At 41.4% G+C, this 21,694-nt stretch overlaps 1 protein-coding gene across 1 annotated transcript in view; it reads left to right on the forward strand.

Moving 5' to 3' along the window:
* Nucleotides 1–21,449, forward strand: part of HNF1B (HNF1 homeobox B) — a 66,751-nt gene extending 45,302 nt beyond the window's left edge. The window contains exons 5-9 of the mRNA XM_044286182.1: nt 2,685–2,842; nt 5,887–6,028; nt 10,246–10,437; nt 12,180–12,298; nt 20,431–21,449. Coding sequence (XP_044142117.1) covers nt 2,685–2,842; nt 5,887–6,028; nt 10,246–10,437; nt 12,180–12,298; nt 20,431–20,451 — 632 coding nt within the window. The 3' untranslated portion in view covers nt 20,452–21,449. The remainder of the gene's footprint in view (nt 1–2,684; nt 2,843–5,886; nt 6,029–10,245; nt 10,438–12,179; nt 12,299–20,430) is intronic.
* Nucleotides 21,450–21,694: the final 245 nt, after the last annotated feature.

Here is a 21,694-nt window from a genome sequence, read left to right on the forward strand (position 1 = left end):
TGTCCTATTTTTTTGACGGACAACGGTTCACGGACCCATTAAAGTCAATGGGTCCGTGAAAAAACGGATGCACACAAGATTGGCATCCGTGTCCATGATCCGTGGCCGTAGGTTGCTTTCATACAGACGGATCCGAAGATCCGTCTGCATAAAAGCTTTTTCAGATCTAAGTTTTCACCATGGTGATGGGGACGCTTCTAGTTAGCATACACTACAAACTATGTACAAGACTGCCCCCTGCTGCCTGGCAGCACCCGATCTCTTACAGGGGGCCGTGATCCGTACAATTAACCCCTCAGGTGCTGCACCTGAAGGGGTTAATTGTGCGTATCATAGCCCCCTATAAGAGATCCGGGGCTGCCAGGCAGCAGGGGGCAGACCCCCTCTCTCCCCAGTTTAAATTTCATTGGTGGCCAGTGCCGCCCCCCTTCCTCCCTCTATTGTAATAATTTGTTGGTGGCACAGTGTGCTCCCCCCCCCGCCACCCCCCCTTCCTCCCTCTATTGTAATAATTTGTTGGTGGCACAGTGTGTGGCCCCCCCTTCCTCCCTCTATTGTAATAATTCGTTGGTGGCACAGTGTGTGACCCCCATCGGCCCCCCTCCCTCTATAGCATTAACAACATTGGTGGCCAGTGTGCTGCCTCCAATCTCCCCCCCCCCGATCATTGGTGGCAGCGGAGTTCCGATCGGAGTCCCAGTTTAATCGCTGGGGCTCCGATCGGTAACCATGGCAACCAGGACGCTACTGCAGTCCTGGTTACCATGGTTACTTAGCAATAGTACAATAGTAGAAGCATCATACTTACCTGCTGGCTGCTGCGATTTCTGTGTCCGGCCGGGAGCTCCACCTACTGGTAAGTGACAGGTCTGTGCGGCGGCCAGCAGGTAAGTATGATGCTTCTACTATTGTACTATTGCTAAGTAACCATGGCAACCAGGGCTGCAGTAGTGTCCTGGTTGCCATGGATACCGATCGGAGCCCCAGCGATTAAACTGGGACTCCGATCGGAACTCCACCAATGATCGGGGGGGGGGGGGGGGGTGGAAGAGATGGGAGGCCGCACACTGGCCACCAATGTTGTTAATGCTATAGAGGGAGGGGGGGGGGGCCGATGGGGGGCGCACACTGTGCCACCCACGAATTCTTACAATAGGGGGAGGGCGGGGGGCGCACACTGTGCCACCAACCTATTATTACAATAGAGGGAAGGAGGGGGGGCCGCACTGGCCACCAATGATATTCAAACTGCGGAGGGGGGGGGGGGGTCTGCCCCCTGCTGCCTGGCAGCCCTGATCTCTTACAGGGGGATATGATAGTACAATTAACCCCTTCAGGTGCGGCACCTGAGGGGTTAATTGTGCTGATCACGGCCCCCTGTAAGAGATCGGGTGCTACCAGGCAGCAGGGGGCAGTCATGTACACAGTTTGTAGTATATTCTAACTAGAAGCGTCCCCATCACCATGGGAACGCCTCTGTGTTAGAATATACTGTCGGATATGAGTTTTCACGATGTAACTCATATCCGACAGTATATTCTAACATAGAGGCGTTCCCATGGTGATGGGGATGCTTCAAGTTAAAATATACCATCGGATTGGAGAAAACTCCGATGGTATAAAAGGGACTCCTGACTTTACATTGAAAGTCAATGGGGACGTATTCGTTTGAAATTGCACCATATTGTGTCAACCTCAAACGGTTATTAGGTTTCCCCCACTAGCGTTTAAGATATCCGGCATGCTGTTACGGCAGGGAACAGCCTGCTGGACCTCCGTGCACCCTGGCATTGCCAGATGTTTGTAAGGGTTCATCTGGCCCCATTCACTATAATAGGGACTGGTCGAGATCTGTCCGCTTTTCCGGCAAATATGCAGAGAATCAGCTGTTAAAAAACTGCTGCATGCGGCGGTTCTCTTCCGTCCGATTCTCGGCATATTTATTGCAGTGAATGGGGCTGGATGGAGCCTTACAAACCTTTGGCAATGTGCAGAGGACTGCAACTAGCTTTAGGCCCCCTGCACACGAACGTGTGCACTCCGTGGTTGTGCTGCGGCCTGCATTTTGCACGAACACAGTCCGTGGGGCAGCCGCAGCGGATCGCAAAAAGATAGGACATGTTCTATCTTTTTGCGGAATGGAAGTACAGGGCGAAACCCCACGGAAGAACTCCGTAGTGCTTCCATAGGGTTCTGTTCTGTGCTTCTGTTTTGCACCATTCCGCATCTCTGGATTTGCGGACCCATTCAAGTGAATGGCAATGGAACGGCACCCGTGTATTGCAGATCCGCAAATGCGGTCTGAGATACGGCAACGGGAAGCACACATTCGTGTGCAGGGGGCCTTTGTCATATTTTTGTCTAAACTAAATAACCCTAATTCAAATAAAAATATCATTATTATTGATTTTATATATTTAAAAAGCTAGTTTTCTATGGGTTCCTAATATACCTGCTTATGTCTCCAGTTTTTCTTTATTGCATAGACATCAGACAGAAATACTATACGGTAATATTCTTTATTATTCTATGTTAATATGGATGCAATATTTCATATATATCTCTAGAAGAAGAAGCATAGCTATGTTATACAAGGATACTGTGTGCTTCCAAGCACATGGTAGAGGCAGTGCTCTTATAATTTCATGTGCACAGTAGAATAATGTGCATGTTTTATTTTGCAGGAGTAAGATTCAGTCAACAAGGAAACAACGAGGTCACTTCATCAACAATAAATCACCATGGCAACAATGCCATGTTGACCAGTCAGTCAGTCCTCCAGCAGGTTTCTCCAGTGAGCTTGGATCCTGGCCATAGCATGCTTTCACCTGATGGTAAATTGGTGAGTACACCTGGTCTATTGTAGCTGCAGTGCTGATAAGATAAGAGAGACAAGCAAGCAAAATACACAGTGCTCACAGGGTCAGCAGTAAACAAAGAAGCATTGTAGACTAAAAATTTTGAATGGACAGTTTGCACTAAAACAGCTCTCTGACCCACTTTAAGGCCCTTTTGAAGCTGACCAATAAATGTAACAAAGAGCTGTTCACTTTTTATTGATTAAATACCTTAGAAAGTAGAAAAGTGGGTGGAACAGTGTTTGTTTTTCTTTACAGATGACATGCACATTGATAAAACTGACTCTCCAAAAGCCTGCTCTTTGAAGGGGTGGGCCACGTACAGACTTTTTCACTTGGCAAAATACTTTCCCTTTTCATTTCCAGTCATTGGCTTCTCTTTTCAACACTCAAAACTTTTTTGTTTAAGCAGCTGTCAATTGAGAGTTTTCAGCCATGCCAAAAGTTCCAATAATCATCTAGTCACGGCTTAAGGCCCCTTTCACACGGGCGTTGCGGAAAAATGTGCGGGTGCGTTGCGGAAACACCCGCGATTTTTCCGCGCGAGTGCAAAACATTGTAATGCGTTTTGCACTCGCGTGAGAAAAATCGCGCATGTTTGGTACCCAAACCCGAACTTCTTCACAGAAGTTCGGGCTTGGGATTGATGTTCTGAAGATTCTATTATTTTCCCTTATAACATGGTTATAAGGGAAAATAATAGCATTCTGAATACAGAATGCTTAGTATAATAGTGCTGGAAGGGTTAAAAAAAAAAAAAACGTTAACTCACCTTATCCCCATGATCGTGTAGTTCCCGGTCGGTCTCTTCTTTAGCTGTGGGCTTGGGCTGAATGACCTTTGGTGATGTCAGATCACATGCTCCAATCACATGGTCCATCACCATGGTGATGGAGCATGTGATCTGACATCACCAAAGGTCCTTTAGCCACAGCTAAAGAAGAGACCGACCGGGAACTAGGCGATCATGGGGATAAGGTGAGTTAACTTTTTTATTTTTTTTAACCCTCCCAGCACCATTATACTAAGCATTCTGTAGTCAGAATGCTATTATTTTCCCTTATAACCATGTTATAAGGGAAAATAATACAGTGAATAGACTGTCACCTAGAACCCATGCGTGAAAATCGCACCGCATCCGCACTTGCTTGCGGATGCTTGCGATTTTCACGCAACCCCATTCATTTCTATGGGGCCTGCGTTACGTGAAAAACGCAGAATATAGAACATGCTGCGATTTTCACGCAACGCATAAGTGATGCGTGAAAATCACCGCTCATGTGAACAGCCCCATAGAAATGAATGGGTCAGGATTCAGTGCGGGTGCAATGCGTTCAACTCACGCATCGCACCCGCACGGAAATCTCGCCCGTGTGAAAGGGGCCTAACAGCTTTGTTCATGTCAAACTTCATAAGATAACATTTTTACAGCTTTACAGTCAATACAAGTATGTATTGTGTGTATATATATATATATATATATATATATATGTTACTATTAGGGTTCATTCACACATCCGTAATTTAGGTCCGCATTTTTTCTGCAATTTGCAGACCCAAATCCGCATTTCCGGGATCCACATCCGCATTTTTGGGATCTGCATCCGTTTGTCAGGATCCGTTTTTTCGGGATCTGCAATTCCGTTTCTGAAAAAAATAGAACATGACCTATTCTTGTCCGCAATTGCGGACCAGAAAAGGCATTTTCTATTATAGTGTCTGTGATGTGCGGTCTGCAAATTGCGGATCGCACATTGCATGTGTCCGTGTTTTGTGGATCCGCAATTTGCGGATCCACAAAACACTTATGGACGTGTGAATGAACCCTTAGTCTATGCTTTGTATCTTTATTCAACAGCAAGTCAACATGTCATACACTGGTTTTTCTTTTAAAAAAAGTGTTCCTCTTTTAGGCCTCTTTCACACTACAGTATGTCCATTTCAGTGTTTTGCGGTCCGTTTTTCACGGATCCGTTGTTCCGTTTTTTTGCTTCCGTTGTGGTTCCGTTTCCGTTCCGTTGTTCCGTTCCGTTTTTCCGTATGGCATATACAGTATACAGTAATTACATAGAAAAAATTGGGCTGGGCATAACATTTTCAATAGATGGTTCCGCAAAAAACGGAACGGATACGGAAGACATACAGATGCATTTCCGTATGTGTTCCGTTTTTTTTGCGGACCCATTGACTTGAATGGAGCCACGGACTGTGATTTGCGGCCAAATATAGGACATGTTCTATCTTTTCAACGGAACGGAAAAACGGAAATACGGAAACGGAATGCATACGGAACACATTCCGTTTTTTTGCGGAACCATTGAAATGAATGGTTCCGTATACGGACCGTATACGGAACGCAAAAAACAGACCGCAAAACGGAAAAAAAAAACGGTAGTGTGAAAGAGGCCTTAGTAAGTAATTATGATAGATGTGATTTTTTTTTATTGAATTATGCACAGTATAATTGTTGTATTGCAGGCATCCCTCAAACTGCGGCCCTCCAGCTGTTGCAAAACTACAACTCCCAGCAAGCCCGAACAGCCTACAGGTATCAGCCTACAGCAGGACATTGTGGGAGTTGTAGTTTTACAACAGCTGGAGGGCCGCAGTTTGAGGATGCCTGTTGTATTGTTTCAAATTTGTTCTTTAAAAAAAACATTTTTCACACAATATGATTTTGCAAGGCTCTATAACAGGGATGCCCAACCTGCGGCCCTCCAGCTGTTGCAAAACTACAACTCCCAGCATGCCTGGACAGTCTCCATCTATCAGCCAACAACAGGGCATGGTGGGAGTTGCAGTTTTACAACAGCTGGAGGGCCACAGGTTGGGCATCGCTGCTCTTTAAAATATCCTTGTTCCTTGTGTCTTTGTGATCTGATCTATGCTTTCACAACAAAAATAAAAGGCAGGGAGATGTCTCAAAGCCTACAGATGTCCAGCTGTGAATGGCCAATTTTGTATTAATGTTTCTAATTACACAGTTATATATAAATGTGACATTGTGAAACTCACTATTTCGTAACAGATTCCTGTTTCTGGAGGAGGTTTGCCACCTGTAAGCACCTTGACGAATATTCACAGTTTGTCACAATCAGTTCACAATAATTCCCAACAGTCACAGAACCTCATCATGGCACCTATTTCTGGAGTCATGGCAATAGCACAAAGTAAGTCTGCACAAGCTGGATACTTTTATGGAACCTGTAAATAATACAGACCTGCATTTGAAGCTGTATGATTTTCTTACTATAGTAATGAGGTATCAATGTGCAATTTTAGACTTGATGACAAGCCTTACCATCAGATAATCTTTTCTCATAAATTGATACATAATGCAACTTGATAGAATTGAATATGTCCATAATGAATTTGATGCATGTATAATTATTTTAATTGTATATGTTGGCGTTTTGGTCTTTTAAAGTATATTTAGACTTTAATAAAAGTTAAAGGATATGTACAACACCATTTCAATATTATTTTGCATCTTTAATGTAAAATGTAGGAACTTTGAAAACCTAGTCTACAACTAGTCTTGAAAATATACGGTAAGTGATCAGTTTAAAACTTAACATTTAATACACATAATATAGAAAATTTGGTCCCATGATGATTGGATACAATTGTAGAAAATAAAAGGAGCAGCGCGGTGGTACACCTACGGAGAACAGGTGCAATCAACCAGAACCCAAAAACAGACAATGGTGCTCGGCGGCACTCAAATTAAACCCGGTGGTCCTACCGCTTAGATGAGAAGCTCCTTGGATTCACGACCGCCCGTCCAGTGCTGATAGATATACACACCGTTTGGTGACGGCAGACGTGTGCATCAGGGTGTAGGAATGCTAGGATTGCTGGCCCTAATATCACCCTCGGGCCCTACAATGGCCTAAATGGCGTGACCACGGTATTCCGCGATCAGCCAATGCAGGAACCTACCCCTGGAATTGGTGCGCCCTAATAAGCCCTCAGCTGCCTAGTCCCTACACGCATGTTTCGCAAACATAGAAGAGTGAATGACTCATCAGGGGAAACACGGAGCCTGGGCTGAGACTGTGCAAGGAGCGCTGACAGATGTCATCAGCGGACACTGCACAGAGGCAAAGTTCAGACCACAGTCCAGATAAAAGGAAAATGTGGCCAAACCTAATAACCAGTGAGAAGGACAAACTGATACTCGTCCTAGCCACTGCTAAACACTAATGGCGCATGGGCTGATGTAGCCTGGGGAAGCGCTCAAAACCGCCACCTTTTAAACCAGGACCGAGCCTCAAAAAGAGGCTTGGTCAGGACACTCCCACCCATGATAGACAGTGCGATGCGCGCGCGCATATGCGCGCATGCGCGCGCGCGCGAAAAAACGCGCGCATGCGCGAAAAAAAAAAAAAAAAAAAAAAAAAAACAAAAAAAAAAAAAAAAAAAAAAACGGATCGCACAGAGGGGGGAGGTCTCTTCAGCAGACGCCTGTGAGCATGGTTACGTCACCGCGCCCGATCCCGTTTGTTTATACGAGACCACACGGCGGTCCTGGTTTAAAAGGTGGCGGTTTTGAGCGCTTCCCCAGGCTACATCAGCCCATGCGCCATTAGTGTTTAGCAGTGGCTAGGACGAGTATCAGTTTGTCCTTCTCACTGGTTATTAGGTTTGGCCACATTTTCCTTTTATCTGGACTGTGGTCTGAACTTTGCCTCTGTGCAGTGTCCGCTGATGACATCTGTCAGCGCTCCTTGCACAGTCTCAGCCCAGGCTCCGTGTTTCCCCTGATGAGTCATTCACTCTTCTATGTTTGCGAAACATGCGTGTAGGGACTAGGCAGCTGAGGGCTTATTAGGGCGCACCAATTCCAGGGGTAGGTTCCTGCATTGGCTGATCGCGGAATACCGTGGTCACGCCATTTAGGCCATTGTAGGGCCCGAGGGTGATATTAGGGCCAGCAATCCTAGCATTCCTACACCCTGATGCACACGTCTGCCGTCACCAAACGGTGTGTATATCTATCAGCACTGGACGGGCGGTCGTGAATCCAAGGAGCTTCTCATCTAAGCGGTAGGACCACCGGGTTTAATTTGAGTGCCGCCGAGCACCATTGTCTGTTTTTGGGTTCTGGTTGATTGCACCTGTTCTCCGTAGGTGTACCACCGCGCTGCTCCTTTTATTTTCTACAATTGTATCCAATCATCATGGGACCAAATTTTCTATATTATGTGTATTAAATGTTAAGTTTTAAACTGATCACTTACCGTATATTTTCAATTGATTCAGGTGGTCTCTACTAGATTATCTACAACTAGTCTTGATAAAAATATCGTACCATTTTTAGTATGCAGCTCCAATGCAGATCTATGTGTCTCTATGGTTACAGATACAAACCATGATTAGCCTGATCTTGGAGTCCTTTCATCTGTGACATCTCTTAAATGAGTAGTTTCACATTAGCAAATGGCATTTATCATCTAGACAAAGTTAATACAAGGCACTTATAATGTACTGTGATTGCTGATATTGCCTCCTTTACCATCTTTATTCATTTTTCCATCTCATTATACACTTCTCATTTCCATTGTTGCGACCACCCTATAATTCTGCAGCGGTGGCCTTGCTTGCACACTTTAGTAAAAAGCATCTACGTGCACTCCCATGCTCCCCGCCACCAGAGAGGCCGGCGCTTTTTCTTATAGTGTGCAAGCGTGGGATACAAGCAGTGTATAATGTGATGGAAAAATGAATAAAGCCAGGAAAGAAAGCCATTTGGACAATCACAATACATTAGAAAGTGCATTGTATAAACTTTGGCTACATGATAAATTCCACCTGCTGAAGTGAGACAACCCCTTTACAGTCTCTGGTCAAGAAAAAGTGATCAGATGCCAAGAAATAGCATATGACTGCACAGTCACCTGTAAGTGGATGCAGTGTTTAAAAGTGAGGTATATCCGTATACATCCAAAGTCATGTTGCACAGTATTCCAGGAATGGAGGGTTTAGATAGAGATTTCTTTATTAAACGGCATCTGTCAGATTTGAAACTGGCTGATCTGTTGCATCTGCTCTTGGCAGCTGAATGCATCTGTGTTGGTCCCATGTCCATATGTGCCCATATTGCTGAGAAAAACAAAGTTTTAATATATGCAAATGACTCTCTAGGAGCAACATGTCTACAGAGAAAATGACATCACAGGGGGCAACCTAGTATAATCTAAAAAAAAAAAATAGGATTCCAAAAAATTCCATAAAAAAATGTCAGAGGCTAAAAAACACACTATATGGGCTAAATGATACAAAAATGCAGTGATGAAGTGATGGCACTCTTACACATAGTATGCAAATTTTACCAAGCAAATTTCCTAGAAAGAAAACAATAATATACAGTCGCTGAACATTACAAAAAATTCAATATATTTTTGACTTGTTTGTTGCTATAATATTTATAACTATTTGTAGATAAACCGCCTGATTGTAAAATGCTGCAGAATATGTTGGTGCTATATAAATAAAGATTATTATTAGAAATGTCACAGCTGTCTGTACAGTATTCAAGGAAATAAAACTGGCAAAGCAAATTAAGGCTACTTTCACATTTGCGTTCGGGGCTCCGCTTGTGAGTTCCGTTTAAAGGCTCTCACAAACGGATCCGTCCAGCCCCAATGCATTCTGAGTGGATGTGGATCCACTCAGAATGCATCAGTCTGGCAGCGTTTGGGATCCGCTCCGCTCAGCAGGCGGACACCTGAACGTTGCACACCTGAACGCTGCTTGCAGGGCGTCAATGGGGGCGGATCCTTTTGAAGGTGACACAATATGGTGCAATTTTCAAATGGATCCGTCCCCCATTGACTTTCAATGTAAAGTCTGGATCTGTCTGCGGCTACTTTCACACTTAGAATGTATTTTACAATATAATGCAGACTGATCCGTTCTGAACGGATCCATCGTCTGCATTATATGAGCGGATCCGTCTGAGACGGATCCGCTCTGAACGCAAGTGTGAGAGTAGCCTAACCTACTGAAAAAAAGAAATAGTTCTTAAATCACAAGAAAAAACTTGGATATTAATGCTAGAAAGGTGCTTCCATAAATGTGATTTGTTTTAATATTTTACATTCTTTGAGCATATACAGTATGTGGCATATCTTTGTATTGTTATTGGCCTTAAGTATTATAGATCAATCACTGGTCTATGCAATGGCAAGTTTCTGTCACAGGTTTATGACAAGTTTAGGTTTAAAATGTAGACAACCAAACTGAATGGTATATGTATGGTGAAATGGCATGATTTCCATTCTTGTATATCATTAAATTTTATATATTTGGACATTTATATATCATATAAAAGCAAATATTAATGAAAATATTTAAAATGATTGTGTGGCATTCTTTTATTTAGATTTGAACACCACTCAAGCACAGAGTGTCCCTGTCATCAACAGTGTTGCAGGAAGCCTAGCAGCTTTACAGTCAGTGCAGTTTTCACCACAGCTGCACAGTCCACATCAACATTCTCTAATGCAACATTCTTCTGGTCATATGACACAACAGCCATTTATGGCTACTATGACTCAACTTCAAAATTCTCACAGTAAGTACTCTTAACGTCGTTGGAACTTTTAGGCATACTACTCACTTGGCAACATATTTGTATTCTTTTCATGCCATAGAAGAGATATTGAGATTAAATCAAATTAAATGAAACCCAAGAGATTCTCAGTGGCATTTGGGGTTTGTTCTTTTAATTAGTCAAGAACAACTAAATGTATATAGTGAGCATTTAAAACTGTTAGGCCTCTTTCACACTACAGTATGTTGAATTCAGTGTTTTGCGTTCCGTTTTTCACGGATCCGTTGTTCCGTTTTTTGCTTCCGTTGTGGTTCCGTTTCCGTTCCGTTGTTCCGTTCCGTTTTTCCGTATGGCAAATACAGTATACAGTAATTTCATATTAAAAATTGGGCTGGGCATAACATTTTCAATAGATGGTTCCGCAAAAAACGGAACGGAAACGGAAGACATACGGATGCATTTCCGTATGTGTTCCGTTTTTTTTGCGGACCCATTGACTTGAATGGAGCCACGGACTGTGATTTGCGGCCAAATATAGGACATGTTCTATCTTTTCAACGGAACGGAAAAACGGAAATACGGAAACGGAATGCATACGGAACACATTCCGTTTTTTTGCGGAACCATTGAAATGAATGGTTCCGTATACGGACCGTATACGGAACGCAAAAAACGGACCGTATACGGAACGCAAAAAACTGTAGTGTGAAAGAGGCCTTAACCTGTAGATATGTATTTAGAAAAGGAATTGATCCATGGCTACATCTGCCATGGAAAGGTTATCATTTCAGATATATACAGTATATATATATATATATATATATATATTCACACAATGGCATGCAAAATTGTGGGCAACCCTGGGGATCACAATTACTGTTACTGTGAACAGTTAAGAAAGTTGAAGATGGAATGATCTTGAAAAGGCATAAACACACTTTTCAACATTTTAAACAATATCAGTGTATTATTTTGGTTTTGTACAATTTTAGAGTCAAAAAAGGAAAAGAGTACCTTGCAAAAGTATGGGAACCCAAGGAGATTTCAGTGTTCAGATAACTTTGACCAATGTCTGAGACCTTAAATAATTTGTTATGGTGAAGGCTTGTTCACAATCATTGTTGGGAAAGGCCAGGTGATGCAACTATCAAAGCTCTATAAATACCCAGAATCCACTAACCTTGTTCCAAAAAACATAAGCCATGGGTGCTTCTAAACTGCTGCCTAACACTTTGAAAATCAAAATGTGTAAGGCCCACAATGCAGGAGAATGCTATAAAACGATAGCAAAGCATTTTCAGGTTGCCAGTTCCTCAGTTTGAAATATAAATTAGAAATGGCATTTAGCAGGAACAGTGGGGGTCAAGAGAAGGTGTGGAAGACCAAGAAAAAGTTCAAACAGCTGCTTGTAGGATTGATAGAAAGGCAAATCAGAACCCCCCGCTTGACTGAAAAAGAGCTTCAGGAAGATTTAGCAGATTCTGGAGTTGTAGTACATTGTTATGCACCTCTTATTGTTGATCTACTGTATAATGCAGTATACCTTTCAAACTGTAAGGTACCAGAAGCAAATATATGTGTAAAGTCATTGCATTTTCTTTACCACAAATTAAATTTGAGGTTTTGATGATATGATGAACTCTTAAAATGTATATTTATTTTACGGGTCTGAAGTTATTAGCAGGTAGGTATTAACATTTCATCACAATATGGCAACAGAGACTAAAGTACCATTCATATTAATTTTTGTGCTCTATTTACAGTGTATGCACATAAACAGGAACCTCCCCAGTATTCACACACATCACGTTTTCCTTCAGCAATGGTTGTCACAGATACCAGCAGTATCAGCACATTATCAAACATGTCTTCTAATAAACAGGTAAGATAATCAAGGTTATAAAGCCTATTGACTCTGTTACAAAATGAATGTAGTTTCAATGGAATGTTATTTTGAAGCTTCCATATAGCTGCATAGATGCAGAATGACATTAGCTTCATGCAATTATCATGCCTAAAGGGGATCTTCATTCATAGATAGGAACAGTTAAGCACAAGAAATAGAAGTAGATGAGAACACAACCACAAAAAGCCTATTGTATGTGTGAATGGTTGCTACAGTACAAGCATTGCAGTAGATATTGAAGACATCCTTGCACCATGAAGAGACCTGTCAGACAGAAAGAAAACATTTTGTTTGGGTCAATATACTAGGGCTTATAGTGTCGCAATGATCAGTGGCAAATGATTTCTTTCTGATCATTACCTGCTTGTTTTCTGCATTTACATTCAGAAATGATTGTTGATGAATGGTTGTTACTATGACTTGTTTATCAGTAGTTGGGGGTACTATCTCTCCTTGGGGAGAGAGTGCCTTAGGCTATTTTCACACTAGCGTTTTGGCTTTCCGTGTGTGAGATCAGTTTTGCCCAAATGCATTCTGAATGGAAAAGGATCCGCTCAGAATGCATCAGTTTGCCTCCGTTCAGTCACCATTCTGCTCTGGAAGCGGACACCATTTTCTCTGACACAATCTGGCACAATAGAAAACTGATCCATCCCCCATTGACTTTCAATGGTGTTTAAGACGGATCTCTCATGGCTATAGAAGACATAATACAACCGGATCCGTTCATGACGTATGCATGCGGTTGTATTTTTGTAACGGAAGCGTTTTTGTAGAACCATGACGGATCTGCAAAACAATTTTGTGTGAAAGTAGCCTTAGGCTACTTTCACACTAGCGTTCGTCGGTCCGCTCGTGAGCTCCGTTTGAAGGGGCTCACGAGCGGACCCGAACGCAGCCGTCCAGCCCTGATGCAGTCTGAATGGAGCGGATCCGCTCAGACTGCATCAGTCTGGCGGCGTTCAGCCTCCGCTCCGCTCGCCTCCGCACGGACAGGCGGACAGCTGAACGCTGCTTGCAGCGTTCGGGTGTCCGCCTGGCCGTGCGGAGGCGTGCGGATCCGTGCGGATCCGTCCAGACTTACAATGTAAGTCAATGGGGACGGATCCGTTTGAAGATGCCACAATATGGCTCAATCTTCAGGCGGATCCGTCCCCCATTGACTTTACATTGAAAGTCTGGACGGATCCGTACGAGGCTATTTTCACACTTAGCTGTTATATGCTAAAAATAATGCAGACGGATCCGTTCTGAACGGAGCCTCCGTCTGCATTATTATGATCGGATCCGTTCAGAACGGATCCGATCGAACGCTAGTGTGAAAGTAGCCTTAGTCGGTGTGAGGAGACTTATAGGCCATACATGCTTCTCTGGAATTCTGGGAAGAAAGGGATGAGCTGTCAACAAGCTATGCCTCTAATGCCACCAGATGTAAAGCAGCTATCCTATAAGTCAGTGTTTGACCCTTTAAATAGGCCTTTAGACATGATTTGGATATTAAAATAAGCCAGCATCTCTTCTGCAGACAGCTGTTTCAGAGTGATTTCCCCTCATCAGTGCAAAGAGTACTTTCTTAACTGAGCGAGAGGCCTAAGTCAGGAATTGGGGGGTATGATCTCTCCTTGGGGAGAGAGCGCCTTAGTCGGTCTGTTTATCAGTGATACACTCCTGTTTACAGAGGCCAAAGTACTAATGACAAATGAGGATTTTAGGTACCAGATCAAAAATGCATTTGCTCGTTTGTCAGGTAATTTACGGCACTTTCACACAGGGCAATTATCAGGAATGAGCACTGTGTTGAATGTTTATTTTAAATAATTGCCCGATCTTCAACCTGTGTAAATAGGCCCTAAATTGTAGCAACACCTTGAGGATAAACTATGCACTTGTCATAGGGCTTACCTGCAGTGACTGTATTTGCTATTAATGGTATTTTCTGTGCATTTGACATTTATATTTTCTTTTGAAAGTTATAAAAAAAAATAGAAGTAATTATGTCTTGTTTTACTTCATGCTTGCAGCCATGCTATAATGTATATCATGCCATCTCTTTTGTCTTGCAAGCAGAACCCTTATTCCTCTTGTTCTAATTATTGAGTTGTCTGTTGCTGTGCTATTTTGACTATTAGTGATCAGCGGCAGGGGCAATATTAGAATTTGCGACATTTCGCAAATATTTGGGCGAATATTTGCCATATATTTGATAATTTGTGATTATTTTCTTGATTGTGAAAATCGTCAATGTAATATGCGCGTATTGTGCGCAACACATTTTTGAAGCTGCTAGAAGTTTCCTCAGATTGGAGAAAATGGTTGGCACGACAGAACATTACAATAGCTTTACAGGGAGTGCAGAATTATTAGGCAAGTTGTATTTTTGAGGATTAATTTTATTATTGAACAACAACCATGTTCTCAATGAACCCAAAAAACTCATTAATATCAAAGCTGAATATTTTTGGAAGTAGTTTTTAGTTTGTTTTTAGTTTTAGCTATTTTAGGGGGATATCTGTGTGTGCAGGTGACTATTACTGTGCATAATTATTAGGCAACTTAACAAAAAACAAATATATACCCATTTCAAATTTTTTTTTTTACCAGTGAAACCAATATAACATCTCAACATTCACAAATATAAATTTCTGACATTCAAAAACAAAACAAAAACAAATCAGTGACCAATATAGCCACCTTTCTTTGCAAGGACACTCAAAAGCCTGCCATCCATGGATTCTGTCAGTGTTTTGATCTGTTCACCATCAACATTGCGTGCAACAGCAACCACAGCCTCCCAGACACTGTTTTCCCTCCTTGTAAATCTCACATTTAATGATGGAACACAGGTTCTCAATGGGGTTCAGATCAAGAACCTGTGAACAAGGAGGCCATGTCATTAGATTTTCTTATTTTATACCCTTTCTTGCCAGCAACGCTGTGGAGTACTTGGACGCGTGTGATGGAGCATTGTCCTGCATGAAAATCATGTTTTTCTTGAAGGATGCAGACTTCTTCCTGTACCACTGCTTGAAGAAGGTGTCTTCCAGAAACTGGCAGTAGGACTGGGAGTTGAGCTTGACTCCATCCTCAACCCGAAAAGGCCCCACAAGCTCATCTTTGATGATACCAGCCCAAACCAGTACTCCACCTCCACCTTGCTGGCGTCTGAGTCGGACTGGAGCTCTCTGCCCTTTACCAATCCAGCCATCTGGCCCATCAAGACTCACTCTCATTTCATCAGTCCATAAAACCTTAGAAAAATCAGTCTTGAGATATTTCTTGGCCCAGTCTTGACGTTTCAGCTTGTGTGTCTTGTTCAGTGGTGGTCGTCTTTCAGCCTTTCTTACCATGGCCATGTCTCTGAGTATTGCACACCTTGTGCTTTTGGGCACTCCAGTGATGTTGCAGCTCTGAAATATGGCCAAACTGGTGGCAAGTGGCATCTTGGCAGCTGCACGCTTGACTTTTCTCAGTTCATGGGCAGTTATTTTGCGCCTTGGTTTTTCCACACGCTTCTTGCGACCCTGTTGACTATTTTGAATGAAACGCTTGATTGTTCGATGATCATGCTTCAGAAGCTTTGCAATTTTAAGAGTGCTGCATCCCTCTGCAAGATATTTTTGACTTTTCTGAGCCTGTCAAGTCCTTTTTTTGACCCATTTTGCCAAAGGAAAGGAAGTTGCCTAATAATTATGCACACCTGATATAGGGTGTTGAGGTCATTAGACCACACCCCTTCTCATTACAGAGATGCACATCACCTAATATGCTTAATTGGTAGTAGGCTTTCGAGCCTATACAGCTTGGAGTAAGACAACATGCATAAAGAGGATGATGTGGTCAAAATACTCATTTGCCTAATAATTCTGCACTCCCTGTATATGCAGATAGAGTGCTCCAATGTATTTGTGATTGCGCAAGTCGGCAAATAATGATGCGCATATTTTTGCGCAACATGTGCAACTTCACATATTTGCAGGTCTGACTACATATTACTGATTGGTCCACTAAGTATTGTTGTGAACTTGTGACATCACAGCACTATGTATGTATGAACAACAGAACCTATCACACTACCTAACACCCTGCACTGGAGCCTATCAGCTACACTATATCACTATCTAACCTACACTGACTATCTCTCCCTAACTATCTGTAATATATATATATATATATGCTAAATAACTAACTAATGTAATTAAACAGTAAAACACAGAGCACAGCAATGCCACTGCTGTCTCTCTCAGAACTACAAATAAACTACAGAAAATGGCTGCTGGGGAGGTTCTTATATAGTAAGGGGTAGGCAACTTTCCTATTGGTTGCTAGGGGTGTTGCTAAGCCCAGACAAAGACATTGCAGCCTCCTCATTGGCCCGCAAGGAAGAAGGGAGGTTACTGGTGATTTTTTTTTGGGGGGGGGGGGGGGGGGGGAGAATACAAATATATGGCACTATATTCTCGAAGTGGCGATATTCTCCATTACAATCCGCGATTCGAATATTCGCACCCAACACTACTATTTATACATAAACATCTGAATTGTAAAGCACTGTGGAATATGTTGTTGCTATATAAATAAAGATTATTATTTATTACAATTAAAAAACAAGGAGAAAAAAAGTTTAATATCCTGAAAAATAAAGGGAAACAAATCTATTACTTACCCCCTTACCCTTGGAGAAGAGGTGAGGAACTAAGCCTGGGGAAAAAAGAAGGAACCTGAAACATAACTCAATTCAGTACCAGTGACACCACTGTTTCCTAAACTTAAAAATCTGATTCCTGTTCAAAGATCATATTTTACATCGTCCATAATACATGCCATAAGCATGATAAGTTGAAATTGCTTTGCAGCTGGTTGAAAAGCCATAACCATGTTATTAATAATTGAGATACTGAAACTTATTTTAATCATAGAATTTCTCATTTCTATTGGACACCTAAAATCCACAGGACATCTAAGAATCCTGCTAAGGCCTCCTGCACATGACCGTAGGTGTTCCGTTGCTGTATTGCGGACCACATATGCGGATCCGGAATACATGGGCACTGCTCCATGTGTATTCTGCATCATGGATGCGGACCCATTAACTTGAATGGGTCCGCAAATCCGGAGATGTGGAATGGTGCAGAACGGAAGCATGGAATAGAACCCTATGGAAGCACTACAGAGTGCTTCTGTGGGGTTTCGTCCCGTACTTCCGTTCCGCAAAAAGATAGAACATGTCCTATCTTTTTGCGGAACGGGCATATCTCAGAGCCATTAGAGTGAATGGGTCTGCAATACGCTGCTGTGTTCGTGCATTGCGGCCCGCAGCACGGCCACGGGGCGCACACGTTCGTGTGCAGGAGGCCTAAGAGTGTTAGGAGATACAATGAATATCTGTAAATAATCATGTCAGATACTTCTTTTTATATATATATATATATATATATATATGTATATATATATATATATATGTATGTGTAAAAAAAAAAAATAAGTTTGGACTGTGTCTCTGATAGAAGATATTTCTATATTATTATGCTGTTCTCCTCATCCTTGAGCAGTGACGTAATCTTCCTTTTCATCTAAGGTAAATGTGAAAAGCAGCCTGTTTGAAATATAGTAATTCATAAGGGATAGTTCACACATGGAAAGTCTCGTTACTCCACAGCAGATAGTCTGAAGCGGATCTGCCAGTATTCTGCAGCAAAATTATCCCCAAATAGTGTAGCTGATTTTTGTGAAAAATATAACTGATATTCGGTGGAAAGGGTGAAATCTGTGGCAGATATCCACAACATAAATTGACACGGTGCAGATTTAAAATCTGCACTGTATGTTGTTATGTGCTGATATTTTTGCTGAATAATTCCTTAGCATGTAGATAAGATTTTAAAAAACTCATCCGCTTCACTGTTACAGTTTGTTAACAATTTATTAACATTTTGTATTTTCTACACACAAAAAATAATTCCTCAGCATTTACGCTACATGTGGCAATACCCTCAAGATGTTAGAAATACTTTTTTACAAAGTAATAATCTTTTGTGCAACTAGTGGCATCATAGCCTTTTCAAGGTAACATTCACACCACTTCATATTCTAATAAATACATTTTCCATGTACAGTAGACAATGGTTATTGAAATATTGTAGACAGTTGCATAGCAGTAGAATTGTGCATTTAAAGTTTACTCACAAATACATGATGCAGAATACAAAAAGAGCATCAAATTCAACCTTAATCACTGCACTTTTAATGGATCAGTAGTTGTTGGTAAATGTGACACCCCATCAGGCAGAATCCTAATGTACTTGGATTAGATAATTAGGTCCAGCATCTGTAGGGCTTGTTTCAACAAGCATCAAAGTCTGCTTGGGCAAGATGAATAATTAATCAGGTTTGGTTAGGGCTGAGTACCCACCAGATGGATTGATAAGCCCTTTCAAGGAAATAGTATTCCGTGGAACCTTGATGTGCTTGATTGCCTGACTGATTATGATTTGTGGGGTTAGATAAATGTTTTCTCCCGACTACAAAGAGTGGGAAATCAGAAAAAGAACTGACCAGGATACAAGAAATTACATTTTCATTACTTTGTCAGACAAGAGTAACATTAAATAAGTCAAATTTGTTTATTTCTCTTCTTTTTTCCCCTCTAGCTAACTAAATATTTTAGGCATTTAACCAGTATTGTAGTTGTAAATTCTAGGCTTTCAAATTCCAAAAGAGCAGTAGTGTCCAACTATTGTCATTACCATTTTCTGTAATTTTAGTGATTAAATGCTCTAAGGATTTGTAAAAAAAAATGTTACTAATGATGGCATGTGCTCAAGATAGGTTATCAATATCTGATCAGTGGGGCCCCACAATACCACCAATTAACTGTTTTGGGGTAGCTCCAGCCCTGGAAGTCAGCACTGAAACTACCGTTTCCTTTTGTTGTTTAGTGGACAAAGTTGGTTACTGCAGTGCTGCTTCCACTGATGTGAATGAAAGAAGCACTGCAGTAACCAGCTCCACCCACTACACAGAATACCCCGAAATCATGGCCCCACCAATCAGATATTAATGGCTTATCCTGAGGATAGGCCATCAATAGTTACATCCTGAACAACCCCTTTAAGGTTCATACTGTTCTAGATTGTGAGCCCCACAGAACACAGTGAGTAATGATAATGTACGTAAAGCACTGCAGAATAGTTATACAATATATAAGTAAGTAACATAAATATATACATGAAATGACTTTTCAAAGCACCAACAAATGAGGAATGGATGGATGCCATTTCCCCAAAAACAATTGTCACTGTTGACAGGGAGAAAATACCTTCCTACTGGGCAAGAACAACCACAGTTTTCTAGTGATGGCAGCTTATTAATAACTAAGAACAGTAGTATCGATCATTCATCCCCATACAGCAATTCAGCAATCATCTACACTCACGATAGGCAAGTTTGGCAAACATGCCGAGAGGCGGACGGAATAAAACTATGACATGGAAAGAGCATTCATGCAAACATTCGTTCCTGGTAATCAGCCCGATAATCTGCCTGTGTAAAGGACCTTTACACTACTGATTCTGTAAAATGTGTACTCTGGTAGAATCTGAATGCAAAATAGGATGTAGCAGTATGTGTTCAGCTATATTTAAGGCCATATAGTTCCTTTAAGAATATGTCAACATAAAATATTGTATCTTAGGTATATTATAGAATTCTGGTGTCATCTTATCTTAACAATGTTTGCAGAGAATGAAATATCTGCAAGTCTGCTTTTTCAGCATGTTTGATCTTTGCATTTTCCTTCACAATCTCAATTCACAAATATACTTGTACACAACTCTACAGTAATAAAGCTCTGTAGTTCTTTTATATTTGCATTTCTTTCCTGATGCTTGCACAGATCTGCTGGAATTTGTATTCTATGCTTTCTGGTGCATACATACTTATGTATATATCTCATTGCTGTAGTAAGGGCAAATGTCTATAATCCATGGCCAAGTAACAATGTCATAAAATTTATTTGCTACGCCATAAAATCATGTTGCTGAATTAGGGTAATTTATCATTATGAAAACCAGTTTAAAAAAGTATTTTTTTTTTCTTTTTTCCCCTTGCAGTGTCCTTTGCAAGCCTGGTGATATCCTACTGCACTTATCTTCCTTTTGCATAGCTACATGAACATCTCAGTGAAAACATTTAGAACTCTGATGTTGCCAAGCCGATCTGACTCAAGATCAATTTTAGATGCTGGATGATTGAGAGCTATGAACTCTGAACAAGATAGATGTTATTTAGAGATGAATACTCTCTAATATCAATGACAGTGCTTGATTTTCAGTCTGCTCCTCAGGTGATTTGAACTTGAAGAAGTGTTTCCCTCATTTTCATGAACCAGACATAAATGTAAACTTATATTTGAGCAAAACTATAAACCCATGAGGTGTGTACAGAGTGCTACTGGATCAGTGTGACTGAAACTACAAAATCAGGTGCCAAAAAGGACACAAAGCTGAACTGAGCCATTGTAAATATTGTTGGAATAAAACAGTGAGCGATTGCTATAGACGTTAATCTGTTGAATAGTTGTAAATTGTAAAAAAGTGCAATTATATTGTATATAATGCATAATATAAAGTTTGACTTTGTTTAACGGGATAGGTCAAATAGCCAAAAAGAAAGCATTTGATCAACATAGATAAAACCATTGGATGAATTTGCCATGTTGCACAAAGAAGGTTTTTCAGTATTGTGTATTGTGCAAGATGCCGTTCAGGATGTCGCCATACTGATAGCATTGGAACCAATATGTAACACGTCTTCTTATTAAATTGTTGTTTAGTCCTTGTCTAAAGTACAGTACTGTGCAAACTCGGTTTTAGGCAGGTGTGGAAAAAAGGCTGCAAAGTAAGAATGCTTTCAAATTAGAAGTTTTAATCAGTTAAAGGATGACTGTCATATTTTTTTTAATTTGCTAGTTTATTAGAGCTACGCATGCATACCTGAGTCAATGATTGCTAAAAGATCTGTAATTACCTTATAATAACAGCTTTCATTAATTTCTCCTGTCCCTTTCCACTGCTCACTTAAAAGAGCATTGCTATGGCTCATCTTTCTCCCAACTTAATGTAAACAGAAGACAGAGGGGCGGTCCTTCACACTGCATGCCTGCATTAGGCTTCAGAGTGAGGAGGCGTGTCTTTCAGGAATCCAATCTGATTTGCTGGCAGGAAGCTGCTGGCTACAGCAAGTGTGTATGGGAAGTAAGGGAATGCAGTTTTGGCCTCAGAGAACTGGCAGAGGAGCCATCTTGAGAAGATCCTCATATTGTAGGATTCAAGACAGCCTTAACTAAGGGGAAAACCCAAGGAAAACGGTGGTATG

This window comes from Bufo gargarizans, chromosome 3, assembly GCF_014858855.1.
Source record: "Bufo gargarizans isolate SCDJY-AF-19 chromosome 3, ASM1485885v1, whole genome shotgun sequence".
Classification (NCBI taxonomy): domain Eukaryota; kingdom Metazoa; phylum Chordata; class Amphibia; order Anura; family Bufonidae; genus Bufo; species Bufo gargarizans.